At 41.1% G+C, this 27,355-nt stretch overlaps 1 protein-coding gene across 4 annotated transcripts in view; it reads left to right on the top strand.

The window, feature by feature from the left end:
* Positions 1-27,355, top strand: part of EPC1 (enhancer of polycomb homolog 1) — a 94,436-nt gene continuing 67,081 nt past the window's right edge. The window contains exon 1 of one of the 4 annotated variants that reach the window (XM_033403482.2): positions 1-287. In XM_033403482.2, the coding sequence (XP_033259373.1) occupies positions 285-287 (3 nt within the window). In that variant the 5' untranslated portion in view covers positions 1-284. Of the gene's footprint in view, positions 288-26,477; positions 26,933-27,355 lie in introns of those variants that run through there. The other 3 variants (XM_004278627.4, XM_004278626.3, XM_004278625.4) reach the window with 3 other exon arrangements.

Raw genomic sequence — 27,355 nt, 5'->3', positions numbered from 1 at the left:
AAAGTTGTTAACCCCAGAGTCTTCTAAGGCTGCCTCGGCCTCCTCTGCTTTTAATCTTCCGCGGATATTTCTCCGATTTCTCCCAAACGCCCACAGATCCTTGAGAAGCCACCGCGAGCAGCCACCGATCAGGGAAGAAAGTATGACTTTTTATTTACCCAATATTGTGAAGATGTTGGAAGATCCGTGTGCCGCCTGGAGGCTGTTGTTTCTAGGGACACAAGTGTCCAGCCTATATTGTTACAATTCTTTTTCCAGAACTGGCTTCTTCTTCGCCTCCGCTGATGGTAAGTTTGTAATTTTAAACATTTATGTCATTACATCTTTGAACGAGCCGCCAGCTAAGAAGGATTTTCATTGTGTTTCTTCTAACAAAACCAATCTTTGTATTTTTCTTTAGCTTTGATCTCTGCACATTTCCAGCTAATCTTGTCTGGCTAATTTTTACCAGAAGAAAAAAAAAATTAGTGTTTTTTTTTTTTTTTTTAACCCCATGACTAAAGCTAAATATTTATGATATAAATTATACTTTAATTACTGTGAGCTAAGGGAAACTCAGCTATTTCAAGATGGACTTGTTTTGTGCCAGCATGTTGGTAACGCCAAATATGTGCATATCCTCCTTATAAAAATGATGTATTACCTAATTTGTCCAGGACTAAATGATTAGCAGGCGAACTATGGATGTAGTTTGGTTTGAAACAGGCCTATTGTGGTTTTCCTGATGGATTACTTGGATACAAACTACAGAAAAGCTGCCCTTGGTATAATGAAGGTGGAGATTGACATAACCGGGTTTATATTAAGTTATGGCTGTTACTAAATAGTGGATCTTTTATTTGCTGATCAGATCTAAACTTGTGCTCCATGATAGTAATTCTCTGAGGCTCCTCATTAGATAATCTTTGCAGATCTATCTTGTTTTTTCTCCAAAAATGTATATTTGGGCGACATTTTGTAATTTGGGGCATTTTTCTAATTTTTTTTTTCTCTCTTTGCACACGGTGGGCGATCTTTTTTGTTTTGCATGGATCTGTGCTGGTGGCGCTGTATAGCTCTCAACAATTTACGTCAGTTTCACTAAAAGAAAAAAGGAGGAAAAAAAAAAGAGGTGGGGCAAGATTTGATCTATTATCCTCTCCCTTTATTTCCTAAAAGAAAGTTCAATTTGGTCAGAGGAAATTATTCAGTTGTATTAGTTTAATGTTTTGTCTGAACTGTGAAGGGTGAGAACAGACACGTCGTCACAGCCCGTCCGGGGAGCAGCAGGGCCGAGCATGCAGTTTGCAGTTGTGTTTTTTCTGATCTGATTATCTCTAGATCAGAAAATTTTCGATAGTAAGCTGTCAGCTTACCCTCTCTTTCCTCAGTAACATTTTGCATTTTCCTTCTATTACAATATCATCCATTGCTAATGTCTTCAGTTGAACAAAACGTTTTGCGTTTTAGCTCACTGAACGTTGTAAAAGTTGAATTTCATTTTGAACCTAGGAATTTCTTAAATAACTATTCTAAGTTTCTCCTGGGAATTTTCTAGGAGTTTGACATATAAGAATGCCTACATTGTTGTTTGTTTTATTTTGAAGTGATACTTCAGTTGGATTTATGTACATCCTTGCTTTAAAAAGAGCAAATATTTTGGAATAGGATAATTTTTTTAAGAATATGGATACAACTGCTTTTAACTTTAAAAATATTGGTATTTGTATATCTAAATGCAGGGTAAATCTTTTCCATCTTTGTTCTTATTGGGAGTTATCTGATTAGAGAATATGGGATTTAGGCCCAAAGCCTCCCAAGAACAAAAATGTATATTATGATATGACATAGTTTTTACTGGTCTCTGTGAACATTTTAGTTGTTTATGAAGATAGTAAGTATGTCCTTAATTGAAAAAGAAAGTGGGAGAAATCAGTCATTGTACCTAAAAACACATCATTTTGCCAAATAAAACAAACAAAAAAACTGAAATAGTATCCTAAACCACCTTTTCATATGATTGTAGAGATGATTTCTTGAGTAAAAATTTCTGGAGTTATTATTAAGTGTTGTTATTCACTTTGAAATATGTAAATGCTCATTTCACTAATCATTAAAATTTTGAAGTAAAAGAATGTGTGAAAATGACTAGGAATAGTATTTCCAATTTCTGTGTCCCTATAATTTATTTATCTGTGTAGGACCCTTTCCTTGAACTTCAAAAATATTTATATATTATGCCTATATTTTGTTTATACTCTGCTATAAAAATTTGAAAATGTTCACTGTAACATTTTATCTCTTCATAAAATTTAAATGCCGCCATCAAGACTGGTTTTGACGTTATAGATTATTTATAGAATGGAATACTGCAGGTGTAAATATATTATCTAACCCCCTGATTGTGTTGGAGTTTAGTTCCCCGAAGTTAATCTACTGAATAAAATATACTGCCCAATATGTTTATTGCTAAAATATTCTGTTATTCAGCTGGTGACGTTTTTCATTTTAATTTGTGAAAACTAAAAATGTTTATATAATGTAGCCCCTCTTTTAAAAGCAGACTGATGCTGTGAAGTCCATATGTAGCTATGCAATGTTCTTTGTTCTCCTATATCATTGACTATTACATCATTGATTATGAGTAACCATTATAGTTACATCTTCACTTTTTAAAATCACCCATAGACATTTATGTTAAAGATATTCTTCTATCTGTGACTCTTACATCACTAAATAAGGAGGTTTAAATCTATGAGGCAAAAACAACTCATTGTTTTATATTATTCTCCATTTTTAAATCCACCTTGGGCTTCATTTTAGCTCTTCATTCTTTGGATGTTAATTTTTTTTTTTTTTTTTATTGACAACATTTTGTAGGCATTTAGTTTGAGTTTGGTGAGATTATGATTAGAATGATTATAATAAACTATGTTTTATCAGAAAAAAATCTTTATTTATTAAATTTGGTGTACAGGGAACTAACTCAGTTTTTCATAGTAACAGTTGCTAGATCATGAACAATAAAGAATTATTTTTTTAATCTTGAAATGTCATTTCAGTCAACAATTACACACTTATTTTTTTCTTGCACACCTTTTTATCAGAGATAGTAGCAAGTAGCAAAATTGACTATGTTAAAATATCGTTATCATTTTTTTCACCCTGCCCATCCCTCTGAGGGAGGGGGAGGGGTCAATGAGTAGTGAAATGGCCAAAAAACAGTTTGCAGAAAGAAGAAATAAATAATGCCAAAGACACGGAAAATCTGTAAATCAAATTCCAAACAATAAACCTCAGAAATACGAACTTGAAATTATGAGCTTGGTCAATAATGGAAATAAACTGAAAATTTTATTAAGACTTCATTTAGTGAACCAACATAATTTCCTAATTTATTAATTTGTATGCATTAGTATTGCTAAAGATTGGGGAAATTTTCAGGTTAGCAAACCTATTAGGAAAGATGAAGTAACAAAGGGAAGAAACATTTGCAGTGATATCAAGATGACATCATAAAATGCTGAAAATATCAATTTGCCAGAACCAATCTAATACACCTTGGAATAAACTTTTTTAAAAGAAGGAAAGATAGCTAAAAATTTTGCCCTCTGAAAAGTTTTGCAAAGTTTTGCAAAGGAAGAGACGGGGAAAGAAAATAAGAGACCAAATGGGTGTTTGTGTTATGACTTTGTTTTTTATCTTTCCCAAAAGATTCTCAGATGGAGACTCTGAAGGGAAAGTAAAGCAAAGATAATGATTTCTTGAAGAAAAAGATGAAAGGAGTATCCTTTATACTTGATTTATTCAGCATTTTTTTCTTTTGGGGGTTTGTTTGTTCTAGTTTTTCTTCCTATTATGTGCTATGATGCTAAAGGGCTGAGATACAATATTAAGACAAAGAGGCAAGGATCCCTGCTCTCAGGGAGTTTACAGTCCAATGTGGTTCAACATTTTAAAGATACTTAAATCTAAGGTCTTGGATGTGGGAGGTTCCCATCTGAGAATAAAGGCAAAGTAAGATTTCTGGGGTAAAAACTTTAAAAAAATTTTTTTAATCTATTTATATAGGATTTAACAAGTGTCCTTCTACTAAAGGACCATTATTTGGGACACAGTGAAGGGAAGATAGCCCTCAGATTTTAGATATAGCCCAAACAGATGCTATATAAATAGCTGGTTAGCTAATGCAGCTTCCTATTGCAAAGTGAGAAATAAAATATTAACTTATTCGCTTGAGAAGAAAGGAGACGGGGATCACTCTGGTTGTAGGAATTTTGGATGTGTCCTTGTGAGGTCCATTTAATGAAAACTTTTTTTTAACGTGGTGAAGCCTCATTTTGTACATTTTGCTCTCCTTGTCATGAAATAAATGTCAATGTCAATAAAAATTGTGAGATGAAGCAGGGAAATACAATTATAGTGTTGAAGGATTACATCAGAATTAAGATATTTATTTTTATTTTGAAACCTGAAAATTTTAATGATATTTATGTAACAGAAATTTTTATAATAACCTTTTGTATTTTAATTTATGAAGGTAATATAATTAGACACTTAGCTAATGGGTAATTAGTTAAGTACATCAGATATGGAGCAGGAAAGTAAGACTGCTGTTATATACAGATGAATTGGAAGGGAAGGAACGCTTCATTAAATCTCTACGTGTGGTTTAAGATCACCTCCAGAATAAAGTCACCAAATTAGTTTGTCGTACAGCCAATTAAGATACTAAATGTATTATATCATATAGTTTGCTTTTGTACTAACGTAGGATCCTACTGATAATGGTGTGAAAAAATTAGGAGATTTATTATTTCAACTAAATTAATAATCAGGAGGCAAGCCAGTTCTAGGTTGGGTTCAATAGCTCAACAATGTTATCAATTCCTTGGTAGGTTCTATTCTTTTACATTGCAGTAATGTCAGCAGTGTCTTTCCTCATAGTCACAAGATGGCTGCTGCAGCTCCAAGCATCATATCCTGATATTACAATTTCCAGAGGGAGGAGAGTTTCTCTTATGTATCTTTTTAGAAGGGAAGAAATTCTTTCCCAGAGGCCCACAGCACACTGCTTCTTACAGTTCTTTGGCCAGGTTTGTAGGAAATGCTCATACCTAAACCCTTCACTGACCGGGAGATTGAAGTTACCTTAATCGGTTTAGCTAGGGAGGATCTTTTGGAAAGGTGAACACCTGCTGAGTAGCCAGTGCTCAATGTGGCTAGCTCCCATTTGCTTTGTATAAACTTTAATGGCTTTGTAAAAACATTCTTCAACGATAAAACATGAATATCTGTTTTCATAGAGAGCAGACTGCTCATGGATGCAGCTAATTTAGAAAAAAATAAACATTTAATTAGAGCTTACTATGTCCCAGCCTCTAGGTTAAATGCTATCTTTATTAAATATCTCCTTAAATCCTCACACAAACTTTGGGGATAGGATAATTATTATACCCATTTCACAAATGAGGAAACTGAGACTTAGAGAGGTTTGGCCCAGGTTACACAGTAAGTGAAAAAGGTGGAGTTTGAACCTGGAAAGTCTGAAATCATAGCCTGTATAACTACCTATTCTTCTATACTGTCACACTGGATATTTGTGAATTTATGTTCTGTAAATTGGCATATTTTAAATGCACTGTATGATACCCCTGTTTAAATGAATCCTCTAGTGACTAATTTTATAAATCTAATCATCTTTTCTTAAGATGAGTAGTGCTTACCTAATTTATCAGTTGTACATATCTGAATTTTTGTATTGAATTTGCAGAAGGCACATGTACTGCATCTCATCTCTTCAGGAACATCTCTGAAATTCTTTTAGAAGTTGCATTTCTATAGGGAAAAAAAGATCAGAGAGTAGAGAGTCAGTGAGGCTTTGCTGAAGTGGGTAAATTCATGATTCATAGCGCTAGGTTGAAAGAGAATACTGGCTCCTATTTCACAACTTACAAGGTCAATTTTATGTACAAAATGTTTCCATCTTTGGGATGTATGGAAGTTTTCCCCTCTGGGATATTTTTGGGGGATTCAGTGTACCTCAAACTTGAGTGTGCACCGGAATCACCTAAAACACAGGTGTCTGGGCCCACACCTGGGGTTCCTGGATCAGTGGGTCTGGGGTGGGGCCTGAGAAGTTGCCAGCTCCCAGGTGCTGCCGATGCTTTCAGTCCAGAGACCACCCATTGAGACACTGCTCTAGAGGATCAGATGGTACCTGCCATGGTAAATATTCTGGCTTGAAATATGCCAAACTGTAAAGGATGTCATTTCATAAATGGCGAATATATGAATAAATACATATGCAGGATGAATAGGTGGTCAGGATATCCTGCTTGAGAGCTGAGCGATGACTTGGAGGATTCCTCTTATCCTCAGCATGAACAACACATTTGAGACTTATTTTTCCATCAATTCATATATGTGTGTGTTTTTAACTTCAAAAAATATTAGTCCATAATTTACCAATTATTTTTAAAACCAAGTAAAAATAGAACTTAGTTGTACTCGGTAGCAAGTTACATCTGAAAAAGACTTGTGTATCTGTGGCATTTTGATGGTTTTTCTCAAGATTTTATCCCACCAGCCACTAAAGCCCCACTTTCATTAAAAGGACACAGTTTTGATGAGACTGAGAAAGAGAGGCCATCATGCCAATGACCTATATTTAGCTCTGAAACTCAGGCCGCTGCCCCAATGCACTGGAAACCCTCCATCCTCCCAAGACAGAGGTCACAACCTCCAGCTGAAAAACACTCTCACGTGCCAAGGAGCCAAGAGGGCCTTTCCAGGAGTTTAATTGCTTCACTGCTTTGAGACATAAGAAACAAGTTAGGGACTTCCCTGGTGGCCCAGTGGTTAAGAATCCACCTGCTAATGCAGGGGACATGGGTTCGATCCCTGGTCCAGGAAGATCCCACATGCTGTGGAGCAACTAAGCCCGTGTGCCACAACTACTGAGCCTGCGTGCTCTAACTACTGAAGCCCACACGCCTAGAACCCGTGCTCCGCAAGGAGAGAAGCCACCGCAATGAGAAGCCCGCACACAACAACACAGCCAAAAATAAATAAATTAATTAATTAATTAAAAAAAAGAAATAATTTAGTTCTGAAGGCTTTTGCTCATTTTTCATTAAAGTTTAAAGTCCAAGAAACAAACCTCCCACATAAATGAGTAAAAAACAGTCAGCCAATTCAATGTCCTTAACATTTCCAGAAGCCTGTGTAAGTGTTGAGTTATCCTTGTATCCACTGGAGGCCTTGGCAAGAAGCTGGGATGAAGTACCCCGAGGAGGCAGCTTTGTGCTGGTTTTGTCCAGTATCAAAAAGCGTCACTTAGCACCTATGTAATAACAGACACACATCATTTAAAATGGCCAGGACTGCCAGAACTGTGCTGTCCAGGATAGTGGCCACTAGCCGCACGTGGCTATATGTAAATTTAAATCTGAAGTAATTAAAATTAAACATTCAGTAGCTACACCTGGCTGGTGGTTATTGGACAACAGATTTGTGGAATGTTTCTGTCTTAGTCGTTCAAGTTGCCGTCACAGAATATCATAAACTGGCTGGCTTATAAATGACCGAAATTTATTTCTCACGGTTCTGGAAGCTAGGAAGTCCAAGATCAAGATGCCAGCAGATTCTGTGTCTGGTGAGGGTCCACTTCCTGGTTCATAGATGTGTCCTCGCACGGCAGAAGGGGAGAAGGAGCTCTCTGGGTCTCTTTTACAAGGGCACCGATCCCATTCATGAAGGCTCCACCCTCGTGACCTAATCACCTCCCAAAGGCCCCACCTCCAAATGCCATCACATCGGGGGCTAGGATTTCAATATATGAATTGGAGGGTGGGGGAGGACATAAACGTTCAGTCTGCAGCAATGTCCATAGTTGTGGAAAGTTCTCTTGGAACTTCAGGCCACGGTAGGCTCACAATGTAGACCAGTGGTTCTCAACTCTGTCTGCACTTAGAATCAACCAGAAACTCAAAAATAAAATGCCTGCACCCCATCCTCAGAGGTTCTAGCTGATCTGGGTGGAATCTGGGCGTAAGTATTTTGCAAAAGCTGTCCATGTGATTCTATCGATATTACATAGCCAGGATTGAGAATTGCTGAGCGACACTACGGAAAAGAGCTACTAAACCAAAAATTGGGGTGGTCAGTAGATAGTGTTGCTACTTCTCATCTCAATCTTTCAAAAGCTACAATCCATCTTCTAGGAAGTGAGGAAGGTTCAAACTGAAAGAATAATTGGACAGTCCAACCAGTTCTGTCAACATATTCTGATTGCCTAATGAACAACTTTAGTTGGAAGAAAAATGGATCAACTGCTAGTTTTCGGTTACAAGTTACTTGATGCTCTCAAGAGTGAGTCTTGTATATTGAAAGACTATAGATAGTCTTGTATATTGAAGGACTTTTGGTCTCACTTATATAAACACCTCCCAACTTTTTATATACATTTATACATTTACTACATCTGATTGCCTACTTTGGTACTTTAGCAGACATTTTTAAGTTAAGAAAGTCTTACCTGTCTCATAAATTGAACTTCTAAATATGTTGATTCTTAAGTTCTCTTTAATGTTTATACTTCATATAACTTAGTAGGAGTTCTACTTAAATGTGTAATAAGCTAACCTCTTACTCCATTAGGTCAAATGTTCTGAAACAGAAAAATTACATAGACTAAGAAAACATTTCTGTACTTATCCTAAATCTTTCTGAAGTTAAAAGATTCTTACCTACTAAGAAAAGAGTTATCCTACCAAACAATTTGTGGTGTTGCCTTCTCAAGTTTATTTTTTGTCTGCCTTCTCAGCTAATTGAAGTTTCTCGATGAGCAGAGATTTTGATTAGAACACAATTAGATCCTTGTCTGAGACACTGATGTGACACAATGAGCCTTATTTATGTTCACTGTATCAAAAAAAACAAAAAACTATTCTCAAAGTCTACTTCCCTGAGATATTGAGTCATATCTTTACCTTTTTTTTCAAGTCATGTCAGAATCGTTGGTCCCCGTACAAGTGGCTACATCAACTGACAAATATTTGGATTTCGCATTTCTTAATCTTTTAGAATATATAACTGTCCCTTAGAGACCTTTGAACTTGGCAGGCTTCTACATTCTTTGTTTTTTTGTTTGTTTTTTTTTTAGTTCTCTTAATAATTTTATCTTCTGTAGATACAAATAAACATGTTTCAGATTTAAGGATTTCAGTTTCCCCCACCACATAAGAACACTCCCCATGGGGACAATCTTGTTTTACTTCCCATCTGCCAAAAATGGAATTTGATAATAGACGTAGCTCAGTAGAAAAGGCAGACGTTACTTATAACTATTCAATTACAATTATGAGAAAACTTAAGAGCTGGCTACTTAGGAACCCCTGCTCTTAATCACTGCTACAAGCTACAAGCACTCAAAGAACTCAAATAGAAGTCCCTCCCGTCCCAGGTTATCTTCATAAAGTAGTATGAAAAAGTGGAAGATGTAAATGAAAAAGGCCAAAAAAACCTCCGGTTATCCTGTTATGGGGGGAAAACACAAAAACCCAAAAAACCCTATACTAGTTGATGTTACTTTTCTTTTTTTTTTTTTTTTTTTTTTTTTTGCGGTACGCGGACCTCTCACTGTTGTGGTCTCTCCCGTTGCGGAGCACAGGCTCCGGAGACGCAGGCTCAGCGGCCATGGCTCACGGGCCCAGCCGCTCCGCGGCATGTGGGATCTTCCCGGACCGGGGCACGAACCCGTGTCCCCTGCATTGGCAGGCGGATTCTCAACCACTGCGCCACCAGGGAAGCCCCCTTGATGTTACTTTTCTTAATCAAGAAAACAAAATGCCATAGCATACAGCTCAGAGCAAGTCATATAATAAAAATACCAAGAAACAAAATAAATAAAAATGTACATATAGCATCATTAGGCTCACTTTAGTCTAAACAAATATAGAACATTCAAGAAATCAATAATTCTTGCAGGTTCCTACATTCTTTCACGTTCTGTCTTGTAGGGCAATCAACTCTTGCAGATATTAACAGATTTAACTGACACTGAGTCTCTCTCATGGCTTTGATCTGACTATGTGGTCACAGTTTCCAAGGCGATTCTATTGACAAGGTTTTTTTTAACTTCCAGATAGCTGACTGGAAGTCTCTCCATACACATTTCTGTTGAAGACATTATGAGAACACTTTAAATACACAGCTTTGACCAATCTGAGTTCCTCGGTCTGCCCTTTACGACGTGTGTAACCTTTGGCCAGTTACTCAACTGTGCAGAACCCCAGTTTTCTCTTCTATGAATCGAAGTGATATTACTTACTCACCTGGCTGCTGTGAGATTACAGTGGGGTTCATGCATGTAAAGCACCTAGAATGGTGCCTGACATGACATAAGCACTCAGTGTGCACTTTAAGTTCATTTTTTCACAGTCACTCCTGATTTTAGGGATCAAAATCAGTCTTACTTGGTGTGATGGGAATTAAAAAGACCACTCTATTCAGGTGTAAGGTTGTTGCAATATTAGAGAGGCTCCCTTTGTCCTCCCCCAGGTCCTCTACAAAAAGTCAGTGAATCAGCTATCCTCTCCAAGAATTAAGATTCCTTTGCTAACTGCTCTTCACTCATTAAATAAATCCTTATTGAGCTTCTACTACATTAAAGCAACAACTATATTGTGCAGGGCCTTAAAGGATTAAAGGGAGAACAGAACAGAAGAGAAAGATCTGGGAATTGGGGTAAACCTCGTGGAGCAGGTACTTTTGACCAGAACCTTGGAAGGTGGGTAGGCTTTCAACATGTAGAAATTGAGAGAAGACATGCGGGTAAAGAAAGCAGTGTGAGCATAGGCAAGGAGGAGAGAAAACTCTGTGGCACTTGGGAATACCAGCTAGAAGTCCAGTGTGGGTAGACAGTAAGCTGTAATGCTTGGGGGCTAGAGACTGGGGGGAGATAGACCCATGATGGTAGCTGGGAAACAGCACAGGGAGGACTTGGGAACCTGGATGTTGGTCATTGCCCATCAAACATCAGTTCAAGTGCTTGTAACTGGCCAGAAAATGGTGATGGGTTAAATAGGGAGGAACTACTTCTTTGATATATAAACCTGTTTACGCATTAGGCTGGTAGAGGAAAACTCCAGTGGTCTGGATCTCCGGCCAGATAAGTTTTGGTGGGAAAAGTAAAGAAGTAAAATAGGTTGAAAGTTTGGGACAATTTTCAGTTAAGTGTGAACACTGGGCAGCAGGGGGCAGCAGGGGGCAGCACTGAAGAATTGAAAGAATGCATAAGGGATTTATTTGCTTTTGTTTACTATTTCTTGGCAATTATGAGTTTGTATCTATAAGGCTACTTGTATTGATAATAACTGAGTATTCTTTTTCCCTAAATGAATAGAAATGTAAAGAGAAAAGAAGAAAAATAACAGGCTAGCTGATGGCAGAATGACATTACTCTTCATTTGAGACCATAAAAATAGACGGTTGTCTATGTATTATTTCCTTTCAAATGTATGGGAACTCAAATTTCGTATAAAATTTAAAAGTATACATTTCAATTGGAAACACATCCTTATTTGACTCTTTAAGATTTTGCGCTGTTTTGGAAGCACACTTGTTCAGCCACACTATGTTAAAGGAACTAGTGAAACAGTGGGGGAAATCTTGAAAATAAAATTTGAGTTAAACAATGAATAGAAATTTTAAGTACACATTCTATTTGACATACCAAATATATGGAATTTCAAATTTTGGTTTTTATGATTATGAAATTTTATTTTAAAACTTTATTCTTTAGATCTAAAATTCAAGATTAGCTACACTAAATTTCCTAAGATTTTTCTGGCGTAATTCACCTCTTACTAAACTTTTTAAAAGTTTGGATGGTTAGTGATGTTAAGAGTGGAAAATTGGAAATTTCCAGGTAGTTTCTTTTTAGCTCTGGAATTTACCATTGCAAATGCTACATTACACCCAACAGAGAAACTCTCTCTCTCTCTCTCAAGTGTGTGAGGAAGGTGGTATCACACTGCTTCACACACTTGGGGAGGAACTTTCTTCTCTCTGTTCCTTCGTGATTCTCTCGTTGTCTATCATAGATGTTTAGGAGGTCGTGATCCCTGTGTGGGTTCCTCATGTACTGCTCTTTGTTCCCTCGTTTCACCTTTGCTGTAGGTGCTTCTTTCCATGTACTGCCATAACACCATTGTCACTTTAATAGATACATAAATTACTTACTTTACAAGGTTGTGTTAATTTCTGCTGTACAGCAGTGATTCAGATATATATATATATGTATATATATATATACATATATATATATAAATTCTTTTAAAAATATTCTTTCCATTATGGTTTATCATAGGATATTGGGTATAGTTCTCTGTGCTATATAGTATGTGTTGTTGTTTATCCATTCTGTATATAATAGCTTACATCTGCTCACCCCAACCTCACTCCATCCCTCTCCCGACCCCCTCTCCTTTGGCAATCACAAGTCTGTTCTCTATGTCTGTGAGTCTGTTTGTTTCGAAGATAGGTTCATTGGTGTCATATTTCAGATTCCACATATAAGTGATATCATATGGTATTTGTCTTCTCTTTCTGATTTACTTCACTTAGTATGATAATCTCTAGTTGCATCCATGTTGCTGCAAATGGCATGATTTTGTTCTTTTTTATGGATAGTAGTATTCCACTGTATATATGTACCATATCTTCTTTATCCATTCATCTGTCCATGGACATTTAGGTTGTTTCCATGTCTTGGCTATTGTAAATAATGCTGCTATGAACATAGGGGTGCATGTATCTTTTTGAATTAGAGTTTTGTCTGGATATATGCCCAGGAGTGGGATTGCTGGGTCGCATGGTAGTTCTATTTTTAGTTTTTCAAGGAACCTTCATACTGTTCTCCATAGTGGCTGTATCAATTTACATTCCCACCAACAGCATAAGAGGGTTCCCTTTTCTCCACACCCTCTCCAGCATCTGTTATTTGTAGAGTTTTTCATGATGAATAGTCACATAAATTGATGGTTGACTATTCCATGATGGTTGAATATTGATTTCCAACTTCATTATGGAAAATCTGAAATGATGAATAAACTTTCGGTTTAAGATAGTTAACCTGAAAAATTAGTTCTTAAATATCATGAAAAGAGATGAAAATAAACCACTTTGTAAAGTAAATTTATGAAACATTTCCAGTATATTTTATTTCAATCATTTGTAAATCTGAAAATATAAAGATATAAAATTATTTTAAATGTTCCTTTCAAACCAGGGTATTCCAGAATATTCACACAGGACATACCCTGTTTGTTTTTACACAAATTAAGTTAATTAAGGACAATGCCATCTTTTTCTTTGTATCTCCCATGGTTCGTAATACAATGCTTGCACAGAGATGGAGCCCCGTAAATGAAACAATGTTAGGAAAACTTATTAAAGTATATAAAACGTAACCTAGTTTTTTGATGTAAGATTTAAACGTACTCTTCATACTTTCATCATACTTTTCAAATTGTTATTGGTTACATTGTTACTATTATTGTTGTTATTGTTGCTGTTTGGTATTTTTTTCTCAGTGCTTGAACAATAATATTGTGTTAGTTACTTTCTTTATTACATAGAAATTCCCTGCACTTTTCCAGTGGTAATATCAGACTAACTGCAGACGTTTTATTACCAGACTTAATTATTTTGACCATTTCTGCTTCAGCTTTTGTTTCGAAGTTTGTATCTTTCTTTCCATATTAATTCTGAATATTTATTTTCCAGTTTTAATGATATATTTGTAAGCTACATGGATTTCTCAGACCACGTTTGACCACACTTATGGCAAGACTACTTCTACTAAGCATTCTTTAAGAACTTTTTGTTTAATCATCAAGTGTTACTAATTACCAACTAACACAGTATAACATCTTGACTCACTCATTGAAATTACTCTCCCTAAGGCATATCTTCTAGGACTTTATTAGCTCTCATAACCTTCATAAGGGCCTTCTATACTATGTAAACATAGAGTCAGGAAATGCTGAAGGCATAGTTTCCATGGAAATCACATATCTCAAATTTAATTTTCTTTTCCTAGCGTTTTACATTTAGAAAATTTCATGTATCCCCATTTTTTTCGACCAACTACAGCAATGGGGAGATAATCATAAAATTTGAGTTGGAAGCATCGGAAGGGATCAGTAAGTCTTAGGCCTTTTTTTCAAAGTCGAAGATACTGAGGTCCAGGGAAATTAAGATCAAGATCACACAGCTAGTTGGTGGCAAAGCCAGGATTGGAACCTACATCTTTTTCTTTTTTTTTTTTTGCGGTACACGGGCCTCTCACTGTTGTGGCGTCTCCCGTTGCGGAGCACAGGCTCCGGAGGCACAGGCTCAGCGGTCATGGCTCACGGGCCCAGCCGCTCCGCAGCACGTGGGATCTTCCCGGACCGGGCCACGAACCCATGTCCTCTGCATCGGCAGGCGGACTCTCAACCACTGCGCCACCAGGGAAGCCCCTGGAACCTACATCTTTTAAAGTAAAATGCTAATAAATATTTAATACAGATGAGATAGCCTAGTGTGAATTATTTTTTAATTCATTGATGACTCAATTATAAAAATGTAACATGGCTTAAAAAGCTCTTTGCTTTTAAAAACTAGTCCTAAAAACTCACGTAATGGAGACAATATTATTATAAAATTAGACTATTTCCTGTATACTTAAAATTGTTTTTTTTTATTCCCATGGGGAATTAAGAAAGACCATTATATAGAATTTGTTAAAAATTAATGCTGAAGAATCATTGTTTCTCAAGGAGAGCATGAAAGTTTATTCAAAAAAGGCACAGGTTATGGAACAACCCAAGAAAATAAAGGCAAAGAGAATTCTCTTAAGGTGGAAGGAGGGTAGGGGCTTCCCTGGTGGCGCAGTGGTTGAGAGTCCGCCTGCCAATGCAGGGGACGCGGGTTCGTGCCCCGGTCGGGGGAGATCCCACATGCCGCGGAGCGGCTGGGCTTGTGAGCCATGGCCGCTGAGCCTGCGCGTCCGGAGCCTGTGCTCCGCAACAGGAGAGGCCACAATAGTGAGAGGCCCGCGTACCGCAAAAAAAAAAAAAAAAAAAAAAAAAGAACATGGAAGGAGGGTAACGAGATGCTGGAGAAACACGCAATAGTGTCCCCTACAAGCCTCATGTGAAAAAGTGTGTGTGTGCATGCACGCGCACACAGGCACTGGTATTTTTGTGAAGGGAATGAGAAAGGATGGGGTTTGGAAAATTATTCAAGAGGGAACACTTTTTTATTTAGATAGCATTTCTTTTTTTTAAGGTTTGGGTTTTGAATGTTTTTGTTCAAGAGAAAGGAGGACTAAACAGCTAGTGTAAACCCAGTGTAGCGTTTATGTTGAAATGAAAGTAATTTGGACCTGGGTCACCCTACCTGAGCAACCAATTTTCCACCCTCCACTGGAAACTACTTCTTGGTCTATAAGAAAAATACTCAGGTTTTTTGTGAAATAATATCCAACACTTATTGAAATCTTACTATCATGACAGGAACTGAAGCCATTGTAAGATTTTGTAGGGATTAAATGAGATCGTGCAAACGAAGCACACGGGCCAAAGTAAGAACTCAGTAACTTTGTTTATGTGGCTTATTTGTCTATTCCAAACAATACTTGGAAGTATGCATTATCTCAGTGTAGTGTAGAAGTTAAGAATTTTATACAGGTTCACAGAGCTAGAAAAGAGCAGAGTTGAGATTCACACCCAAATCGTGTCTGACTCTGGAGCCAGCACTTTTAACCACTATATTACACTCTTTTAACAATTGTTCTTAAATCTCCTCCGTATCGTCATCTGCCAGAAACCTTGAATGCTGCTTTAAAGGTAAATTAGTGAAGAAAGTCAAGAAAACATTTTTATTTTCTGTTCTAAATGTGGATTTAGATAAGGAAAAATTGAGAAAACTATAAAAATTTATAACCATAAAAAATATAATACAGGTACATTTTTTATCTCAAAATAATTCAAACTTATCATAGATTTCCTAAATTTTTATCTTGCGCTAGACACTCTCTCTAGAATAACTGAAAAAATATGGCAAGATAAATTAAAAGTGGTGAAAGAAAGACTATTGAAAAATAAATAAAGTGGGTGAATTTTGGTGTTGTCTTGAAGATTTCCTATTTAAGAAAATGTCTAAAGGGCCCTAGACTAGCGATAAAATCTTCTGTGATCAACTGCACGATTTGAACAGCTGACAGATGTTCTGTTTCAATGTGTTATTTGGGGGCAAATATACCTATGCCCTTCCTAACCAACTATGGTGAAGTGGAAATTAAATAACATATTCTTCCTTATTATATGGCATTTTGCAATTGTCAAAGATTTTTCACAATACTATCTCTTTTTTTTTAACATCTTTATTGGAGTATAATTGCTTTACAATGGTGTGTTAGTTTCTGCTTTATAACAAAGTGAATCAGCTATACATATACATATATCCCCATATCTCTTCCCTCTTGCGTCTCCCTCCCTCCCACCCTCCCTATCCCACCCCTCCAGGCGGTCACAAAGCACGGAGCTGATCTCCCTGTGCTATGCAGCTGCTTCCCACTAGCTATCGGTTTTACATTTGGTAGTGTATGTATGTCCATGCCACTCTCTCACTTTGTCACAGCTTACCCTTCCCCCTTCCCATGTCCTCAAGTCCATTCTCTAGTAGGTCTGTGTCTTTATTCCCGTCTTGCCCCTAGGTTCTTCATGACCTTTTTTTTTTTTCTTAGATTCCATTTATATGTGTTAGCATACGGTATTTGTCTTACTCTTTCTGACTTGCTTCACTCTGTATGACAGACTCTAGGTCCATCCACCTCACTACAAATAACTCAATTTCGTTTCTTTTTATGGCTGAGTAATAGTCCATTGTATATATGTGCCACATCTTCTTTATTCATTCATCTGTTGATGGACACTTAGGTTGCTTCCATGTCCTGGCTATTGTAAATAGAGCTGCAATGAACACACAATACTATCTCATTTGTTCTTCATAATGGTCTAAGAGGGAGGAGAAAAAGTGTTCTCTTAGATCAGGCATACAAGAAGCTCAAGGTCCAGTAACGAAATCATTTCTATAGGCTCATGCTGCTGGTAAATGGTAGGCCTTACATGAGCATCTGGATCTTCCAACATGGAAGCCAGCGTTCCTTCCAGTACATTAATGCTGTGTCTCACTACACTATGTTGCTACTTTGAATGCAAAATGTTACATAGCATTGGACTCTTTGTTCACACAGCGCTCACCCTGAGAGAAACTGTAGCAACCTGTGCAGAGAGGCCCTGACCCCCTGGGGAGGTGGCTTGACCAGATTTGGAGATTAAGCAGTCACTGGGCAACCGCCTGGTGAATCAATTGGCAATGGGGGGAGGGGGTACAGCAGAGGTCCTTGTAGATTTCAACATAGGAAACAAAACTCCGAAATGGAAACGAAACAAAAAGATGAGTGTAAGAGTTTACATAGATTAGTTTATATATGTATCTCGGTCTCTGGTTTCATTTGAGGATTTCTTAGTTTTGTTTCCTTAGCTAAGAGTTTTGAAGCCTTTACAATGAATGTTATGTTTTAGACTGTATGTACAAAAATAAAGCTCAGAAAAGTATAATGACCTATTCAAAGGAGTAGAATAAAAAATATCCTTAAAAAAATAGCTCGGGCTTCCCTGGTGGCGCAGTGGTTGAGAGTCTGCCTGCCGATGCAGGGGACACGGGTTCGTGCCCCGGTCCGGGAAGATCCCAAGTGCCGCGGAGCGGCTGGGCGCGTGAGCTATGGCTGCTGAGCCTGCGCGTCCGGAGCCTGTTCTCTGCAACAGGTGAGGCCACAACAGTGAGAGGCCCGCGTACCACCAAAAAAAAAATAGCTCGTGGGGGTTGATCGTGACTTTTGTGTCAGGTCCCTGCTAAACTCTTTGCATTAATGATTTCATTGAATCAATGTAACAACATAGGTGATAGATTGTATCATGATTCCTATCTTATGGACGGAGAAACTGCAGCTCCAAGAGCATAAGTAAGAGTAAAAAATAAAATTAAATTTAAAAACCTCTCTGAATCAAAGTTCAACATGCCCTTTTTAGTGGAGACACTTTTGGAAGGAAATGTAGCTAAACATTTTAGTTAATTTAGTATTAAACACCAAATATATTGCCAAAGTATAGCAGCCTGCTCAGTTCTAGTGCCTGTCTTATTTGCACTGTTTTTACCAGGATAAAAATCTTAAGAAGTGTTAATAAAGATACATTTTTACATTTATAAGAACTTTATGTTTTTTCAAAGTTCACATGTGAGACTTCTTAAGTAATTAGATAACTTGATCAGATAAAACTTCTATTTCCTTGAATTGCCTAGGTTAGAATTTCCCAAGGTGTGCTTTTATAAAACTAAAGGTAATAATTGATAGTATATGCGTGGTAAGGGGTTGCAAGGTGAGATAACTTTGGAAAATACTGTTCTAAGTAAATAAATTTCTGCAGGACTTCTTTGAGCCTATACATTGTGAGCCTGTATGTATTTTAAAGAGAAAGATATAATAGGCAGTATTTCCCTCACTTACTGGTTTTATATGGAACTCTTTATGGAACTCTCATCTTAGAACATAACTTCTGGGATTAGTGTTTTATGAAACATACTTCTGAAAAAAACACTAAGCTAACATTTGGAAAGAATATTTAATGAGGTGGTACTATCTCAAATTACACTGAGAAGTGAGGACCACAAAATAATAGACAGTATTATTCCAATGTTATAAAATAAGAAAGTGAAAAACAGAACCAAAGCCAGAAAGACTGGAGGGAATAAAAACATCAAAAAGTTAACTGGCTAATGAATAAATCTATTAACACCAAAATATATATCCAAATATATGTGTTACCACAGTGTCCTTGTGCTGCTTGTAGCTAATGAGCCTAGTGTTTGGGAAACCTAATTCAGAAGAAATTTTAAGATCTGGGTGTGGCGTATGCTCTTGTCAGTAACTCACTTCAACAAGTCAGGTTGGTCGTTGGTTTACTATTTCTGCAACTTTAAAGATGGAAGATGTGGTTCACTTCCTCCTGTCACCAGGATTTTGTGAGGACTCGAGAAATAACGCAATATATTCTCTTCTAATGGGTCACGTGGTGGCGCGGTGCTGCTGATGTGTCCCTAGCTGTGTCCTGAGGCTAAGCTGATTTCCTTGCCTTCAGGGTGCTCTCACTCCTGTGAGCGAGTACCTAGAAAAGTCTCGTAAGGAGGCACTTATGAGGCACTTGACCTCGCTTGACTTGCCTGGGAAATGACTGATGAGCACGTTTCAGGCACCACTCAGCCCGTGATTCCTTCAGTTTTCCGCCCACGTTGTCCTGTGGCAATCGGGATTGCTGCGTCTCCAGGGACCTCCTCATCGATCGCCGCCTTGAATAGTCATCTGGCTTCTCCCAGCCTCCTCTGCTCTTCTCCTGGCCCTGCCTCTGCTGTCTTCTAGATGTTGGTGTTCCCCATGGTTCCATCCCCAGCCCCTTCTCCTCATTCCATGAATCATTCTTCACACCCATAACCACACTCCTCAGGTTTGAAACCATTCACCTGCCCTTCGCATCTCTGGAAGAGAGGAGGAACCGGACCCGGAGTGCTTATCTCGGCATTCGGCACAACGTTACTCAAACTGTCATAAAGAAGAATACATGTAGTGAAAGTAAAAGTTTTATTTCGCTAATATTACGTTTCAGATGAGTATAGCAGTAAGTTCCTTCCTTGGGTCATAGGAGCAAAGGCAGTTCACGCAGTCTCTCTCTTGAATGCCTTCCTCCCTGTCAACGTTTCTTTGTCCATCACCCACTGGTAACTTTGACTTCAACCTTTCAACATAAATTTCGACTTCATTAAACAGCTTTTTTTCTTGTTCCTCTAAGTTTCATCCCTTCACCCCTCACGTACCATTTATACCATACTGATCTGTGTAACACTCAAGTAGTATGTTTCATATGCTCAAGACTGTAGGGCACCTAAGTGTTCCTACATTTCCCTCTCTCCTCCCTCTCGTTTATGTCCTTCTGCGCCTTACATTGGACCCACACGTAGGCTACAGACAGTGTCTATCAGTAAGTGCCAGTCACTGGATTAAATAAGGCAACAGTAATTTAAGGGGCTTCCCTGGCGGCGCAGTGGTTAAGAATCTGCCTGCCAATGCAGGGGACACGGGTTCGAGCCCTGGTCCGGGAGGATCCCACATGCCGCGGAGCAACTAAGCCCGTGCGCCACAACTACTGAGCCTGTGCTCTAGAGCCCCCAAGCCACAACTACTGAGCCCATGAACCACAACTACTGAAGCCCGTGCACCTAGAGCCAGTGCTCAGTGACGAGAAGCCACCGCAATGAGAAGCCCACGCACGGCAACAAAGAGTAGCCCCCGCTCGCTGCAACTAGAGAAAGCCCGCACGCAGCAACAAAGACCCAACACAGCCAAAAATAAATAAATAAGTATATTAAAAAAACAGTAATTTAACAAAATCCAGTTTAAATACTACCAAATACATATTTATTTTTTATATTTATTTATATAAATACATATATATATTTATTATGAGCCTCCGGACGCGCAGGCTCAGCGGCCATGGCCCACGGGCCCAGCCGCTCCACGGCATGCGGGATCTTCCCGGACTGGGTCACGAACCCGTGTCCCCTGCATCGGCAGGCGGACTCTCAACCACTGCGCCACCAGGGAAGCCCCCGTTGCAGCATATTTAATGGGTGTCACAGAAGCAATATCTGAACTGCTGATTTCTCTACAGAGTTGATTTATGCATGGAATTCTGTACATACTATTTAAGAACTATGTTTTGTATAAAATAAAAACAGTTCGGAATATATCCAGAAACAGTCTGCCTCTACCTTAAAAGAATAAAAGGCGAGGGCTTCCCTGGTGGCGCAGTGGTTAAGAATCCGCCTGCCAATGCAGGGAACACGGGTTCGAGCCCTGGTCCCGGAAGATCCCACATGCCGTGGAGCAACTAAGCCCGTGCACCACAACTACTGAGCCTGCGCTCTAGAGCCCGTGAGCCATGGCCGCTGAGCCTGCGCGTCCGGAGCCTGTGCTCCGCAACGGGAGAGGCCACAACAGTGAGACGCCCGCGTACCGCAAAAAAAAAAAAAAAAAAAAAAAAAAAAAAATGCTGCAACGCAATTTCAACATTTACTTTCTAACATACAACACATCATAAAGGGCTCCCAGTTTTTATTTTCCTAAATGTTATTTTGGAAGAATTATTTGATGCCATTTCTTTATAGCTTATTATGAAAATAAAAAGAAAGTGAAGGAATATGATTACTGCAGGCGAAGATGTACTTCGTACTTTTGCACAATGCTCTCAATTAGAGCACTGTATCATTTTTTTTAATGTTGAGATCATTGTGCATCACACGTCTTGAAGAGATTAACTGCACATTTCCCAAGTAAATACAAGCGCGGTATCTTACTTTATTCTTAGCTCTGTGAGGCTACAGGGATCATGTCTTGTTTATTATTGTTCTTCTGCACAAACGGCTTTGCCTAGCTGTCTGTAACCACCCAGGAAATATTTGTTGAATGCTTGAAAGAGGGAAGAATCTGGACTCCTGCTACCCAAACTGGTATCAGGATTTATTATTATTATTATTTTTAATCTTTTGGCCCATCAGTGAGAGTTTATCTTCTTTGGAATTCTTCTCTGAGAGTTTAACCTCAGAGGAAGTCGGTCCTAAAGTTAATCCATTTACATGATTCTTTGCTGTCAGCAAACAAATATGCCCACGTCTCTCCCACCCTCAGAAACAACGCAATCGGTGGCCCGACACATCCCGCTTTCCTCTCTCTGCCTCCTGCCCCGATTGCCAAGCCCCTCTCTCTCGGCTCACTCCCAGTTCATGCCTCACTTCACTTTATTATCTGGTTTCTGGGGCTCCACTCTCGAGTGAGATCCCAGGGATTCTGGTCTCAGCGTTGCCTCTCACCAGCTTTGAGAGGCAGAACTTGCAACCTCTCTTAACAGGAGGCACCTCATAGATATTGAAAATTAAGTGAGATGATGCATTTAAAATGTACTTCAGGGCTTCCCTGGTGGCGCAGTGGTTGAGAGTCCGCCTGTCGATGCAGGGGACATGGGTTCGTGCCCCGGTCCGGGAAGATCCCACGTGCCGCGGAGCGGCTGGGCCCGTGAGCCATGGACGCTGAGCCTGCGCGTCCGGAGCCTGTGCTCCGCAACGGGAAAGGCCACATTAGTGAGAGGCCCGCAAACCACAAAAAAAAAAAAAAGTACTTCTGCACTGCCTGGCACATAGTAAATGTTCGATAAGTGGTAGTTACCGTTCTTGCTGATTGAACACTCTAATAGGAGTTCAGAGATGAGAAAGATTGGCGAAGGCTTAAAAATTAGTTTGAATTCACCTAACTACTTACTCATTCTTCAGATTAGGAAATTAGAACCCAGAGAAGTGACGCCGTCAAAATTTCATGAAGGAAGATCACTGAGTTGCATTTTGAAGGATAACAGCAGTAGCTTACATCCATTGAATGTTTACTGTGGACCGGAGACCGTATGAATGCTTGACATGGATTGTTTCACTTGATCTTCAAAACATGCCTGTGAAGTAGCATTTCAGTAGCTAGAAGTAGATGGTCTGAAGCTGGACAGGGAGAATAGACAGAAAGGAATAAAGAAAAAACCTGGAGACAGGAAAGACTTGGCCGATTTCTAAAGCTGGTGATGAGATGTAAAATCCAGAGTGAAGAGCTTTTTTGTCTTAAGCAGTAAGGAGAAATGATGTTGGAGAGAGTGAGGCAAAATTATAAGGCCTCGACAACCATGCCAAAAAAAACCCCCAAAAAACTGGCTCTATCTAATGAGCAAGATAATTCAGTGAGTTGGGGAAGGGAGGATACAGATGGAAGTGGGGCTTCAGGTTCACTGATTTGGGGGCCTGCACTGCACCGTGAATGCCTGAAGGGCAGTCTGTTCTGTATCGTCATATCCCCAGGGATCCACAGCCTCAACAAGCCACCGTTGGTTCCCAGCAGCCACCGTTAGGAGAGCATTAGCCCCGTTACCTATAAAGTAGGAGTTTCATCGAGGCTTATTGAAGGAAGGAGCGAAATCAAGGAGACTTGGACTTGGAGGTTGTTTCTAGGTGGGACGTGATGAAAGCTGAGGTGATGGTGAAGACAGTGGGAAAGGAAATAAGGAGGCAAATCCTAGAAACAATATCAAAGAGCACTTAATGGGACTTGGGCACATATTGGGCATAAACTAATATCTAGAGCTGCATTTCAGGTTTATCATCTATAGCAAAGTGCAGGTCAGCGCTCTACCATTTGACATATTCTCGTTGTTGTTTAAGCAGACGTTTTGTATGTGAGATCAATCGCAATGAATCACGTTGCAAGGTGATGATCTTATGAGCGATTATTATTACCGTTAAAACGTATGTCTCTTTCCTTTCTACTCCTTCTCCCTCCACCCAGGTTCTTGCCAGTTTTATCTTATACCTGTGTTGTTATCATCTCCTACTGAACCCTGGCCAAGTCCACCTTCTCATCTCCACACACACCTGGCAGTAGCCTCTGCCCCGCTTTCTGTCCATAGAGTTGCCCTCTCCCATGAAGACCTTTTCCTCTACCATTTCACTCCCGTTACCAGTTGGAATATTAGCCATCCTTCAGAACCGAATCACACGCTATCTTCCCCATAATGTCTGATCAACCCACCTGGAACTGACTGCCTTCTTTCTGAACTCCCAGAGCACTGCAGGTCACATCCTGCCTGGTCATGGTCATTTTGTTAACGGGGTGACCCCTTAGCAGGATCTTATTTGTACCCCCGCCATGATGGTACTGTGTGTTGCCTACTTATTCAATAAAGATTTGTGGCGTGAATCAAAACTGTTTTCAATACTGCACGTCCCTTCCCAACCCAAAGCTTCCCTTTGGGGAAAGGCTAGTACATACAGCTTTACATTAGTATGTATCTTTTGCAACATGGCGAATGTCATCTCATTCTTGTTGTGGGTACTTAGAAAAAAAGGGAAGTTTGAGTTGGGAATAGAAAAAGTGAAAGGCAGTGCAGGATTAGCCATTTTTGCAAGGGACCTTTGGGTTGGATAAAGGATGCTGAGGAAAATTAAACCAGAGCCTTTATTGCTGCACTCCTGCCCCATAGGAGGGAGGGAAGTGAACTGAATGTAAGAGGCTTGGGACTCCAGCCTGTGGGTCTTTGGGAAGCAAGTAAGACCTACAAGTCAGAAATCCAGGGCATTAAGCTGATGGGGACCGGTGGCAGAAAGAAAATGTCTCTCGGCAGGCAGATCACCTGCAAAAGGCAAGCTGAATTGGAAAGCATGTCTCTGAACCTGCCATGGAGGGTGAGCCTAGAATTTCTAGAGAACAGGAACTTAGTCGTATAGTGCCCATTATTACTTGTGTAGGATATGGAGAATGTTATCAATAGGCTCTTATTTTAATGAAAGTTATATATATATATATATTCACTTTCTTGGTGGTTCACTCATGACTTAAGACTCTATTTTAGTTCTTAGGTTCCTCAATCAACCGAATTCTACTACTAGGATTTTCAGAAATCTAATATAGTAGGCTGGCGAGGACTACTGTACTAATATCCAGCCAGTATTTTCGGAACTGTTCAACCTGGCTAATTAAGTGTCATGGTCCACGGTGCGGTGAGGATCCCAGAATGTGACACGCCCACTCAGGGCTCTGGGTTTTCCCACGTGCTGCTCCCCTGGCCCAAGATACCTTTCTCCTCTTCATTTTTGCAACCTTGGCCCATACTTACCCTACACAGTTTTTACCCCGATATCATCTCCTCCAAAAAGCCTTTCCTGAATGCTTTCATTAGAGCCACTCACTCCCCACGGATTGGGTGCCACTTCTGCCTGGTTCCAAATAGCCTGAGCTCTCGCCCTCACACTTACCCCAGGTGTGGCAGTTGCCATCCACCGGTCCTGCTCCCACCATGTAATCTCCTCCGGGAGTCCCGTGGGTGCTGAGTAATTAGCAGCACACTTAGAGGGCTGTGAAGTCTCAAAAAATGTTTGCTCACTGAATGAATAAATGCACCGTCTTAGTATAGGACATGTAGATGAATGTCCATCTGCTGCATGGGAGGTGAGCTGTCAGTATTAGAGTTTGAGGATAATTTTGGCGACCTGCAATCCGTTTTCTCCCCACCCCAGAGGGTGGTAGCGAAGCCAGCCTGAAAGATATCACTTTGTTTCTGTGCCTTAAGCCAATAACAGTTCCCATCCAATTCAGTATTTAAGAATAGTGATCATTTTTACTAGGTATCCCCCGGGGAGAAAAGTGGAGATACAGGACATTTTTGTATCTTGGCAAGTATTTGAAAATTTGCTGTCAAACCTATTAAACCCACCGCAACAGTCTTCCGGATTTTTAAAATAGTCTACTGCAAAGAGCTCTCTAGATACTCATTTTCGTGTGTAATATAAGCCACATGGTAGCCATCACATCTATCTAAATCTCTTCTAATAATACATCTTTTCCTCTTTTTTTTAAGTCTTTTTTTGGTTTGACAGGAGCATTATAGGTCTTCATATAATTCAATTGTATAAAGTTCTTCAGAGGACAAATGATAAGTGTCAACCCATGGCTATGTTGAAGCAGCATTTTCTTCCAGTGTAGAAAAATCATCCGGCTCTCAAATTTTGAAGTGTCTTGCTTTAAAAAAATTTTCCCTGAAGGTTACGGTGTCCAATAATAATTATTCTCTTTGCTTCGATGACAATAAAAGAGTGCGGGTCGATAAAATGCAGGATGAAAAAAAAAACCCCACCAAAGCCCTACTTTGGAGCAACGTAGGACGCCTCCTGTTTACACGGAGCGCAATGATGGGAACTGACACAGGATCCACGCGGAGCCCGTCAAATACAATCCAGAGTTTCATTAGACGTAAAGATAATGGCTGGTAAAAGTTCCGGCAAAGTAGCATCCTGCCGCGAATGCCGTCTGCATTTTCGTCATAAGACCTGAAGCGCCGCGCCGGCCCGGGCTGGGGGCGCCCGCTCTCCCACTGCCGGGCCGGGCCGCCGGGCAGTGACAGGTGCCCGGCCCGCCGCCGCCGCCGCCGCCGCCGCCGCCGCCGCCGCCGCCGCCGCCGCGCCGAAAGCCGGCGCGCGAGGGGCGGTCGCTTCCCTGCACCCTCGCCTGTCAGCCAACGGCGCCGGGCGGGAGCGAGCGCGGGCGGCGGGTAGCGGGCGCGCAGGGCGGGGAGGTCGGCCGTGGCCCCCGGCGTCCGAGGGCCCCGCGCGTCCCGGCCCGGCCTGTTGGCGGCCGTGGGGGCGGGGGCCGGGCGGCCCGGCGCGGGGAGCGGGGCCGGGCGCCGAGGGTTGGCGGGACGCGCGCTCCGTGCCGGCGCCCGGCCTCGAGCCCGCGCCCCCCCCCCCCCGCGTGCCCGCGCCGCTGCGCGATGCAGTGTGGGGAATGGCTGGGGTTGGCTGAAGAGCGCACAGTGGAGTTTTAATGTCCGCCATGTTGGCCATGGCGTATTGAGGAGAGCGAGCGAGAGAGGAGCGGAGCGGTTCGGCCTCCCACCTCCCGGCGGCTCTGAGTGCCCGGACGGCGGGCTCCGCGCTCCGCCCCTCCAGTCCCCGGCAGCGGCGGGCGAGTGGGGACCGAACCCCCGGTTCTCCATGATCCCGCTGGCCGGGGCCGTTTCCCCAGAGCGGAGAGGTATCTGCTGCGCCTGAGATGAGTAAACTGTCGTTTCGGGCGCGGGCGCTAGACGCCTCGAAGCCGCTGCCGGTTTTCCGCTGTGAGGATCTGCCCGACCTGCACGAATACGCCTCGATAAACCGGGCCGTGCCGCAGATGCCCACCGGAATGGAGAAGGAAGAGGAGTCGGTACGTGTTAACTCCCCTGTCCGACCCACCGCCGGGCCCCGCTCCCTCCGCTGCCTGCGGCGGCGGCGGCGGAGCGCAGACCCACACAAAATGGCCGCCATCTTCTCTCCGCCGCCGACTCCCGTCGCCGGCGGGGCCTTTACCTCGCCGCCCCCGGCCTCTCCCCCCGGCCGCGGCGGCCCGGCGGGGCCTCCTGTTGGGCCACCCGCTGACCCCGGCCCCTCGGACCCGGGCCCCGCGGAGTTCAGGCGCCCGCAAGGCACAAAGGGGTCACGTGACGAGGCTGCCGGCAGCCATTTTGTGGTCGGAGCGCTTGGGCTGGGCCTTGTGCATCCGGAGAGGGAGCGAGCGGGCGGGCGGGCGGCGGGGGGTGCGGCGGCCGGGCCGCGGAGGCCCCGCCTGCAGGCCTCTCCGCGGGCCGCT

The sequence above is a fragment of the Orcinus orca genome, chromosome 2, assembly GCF_937001465.1.
Source record: "Orcinus orca chromosome 2, mOrcOrc1.1, whole genome shotgun sequence".
In the NCBI taxonomy this organism is placed as follows: Eukaryota; Metazoa; Chordata; class Mammalia; order Artiodactyla; family Delphinidae; genus Orcinus; species Orcinus orca.
The sequence above is the reverse complement of the archived record's forward strand: the minus strand, read 5'-3'. Positions and strand labels throughout refer to the sequence as shown.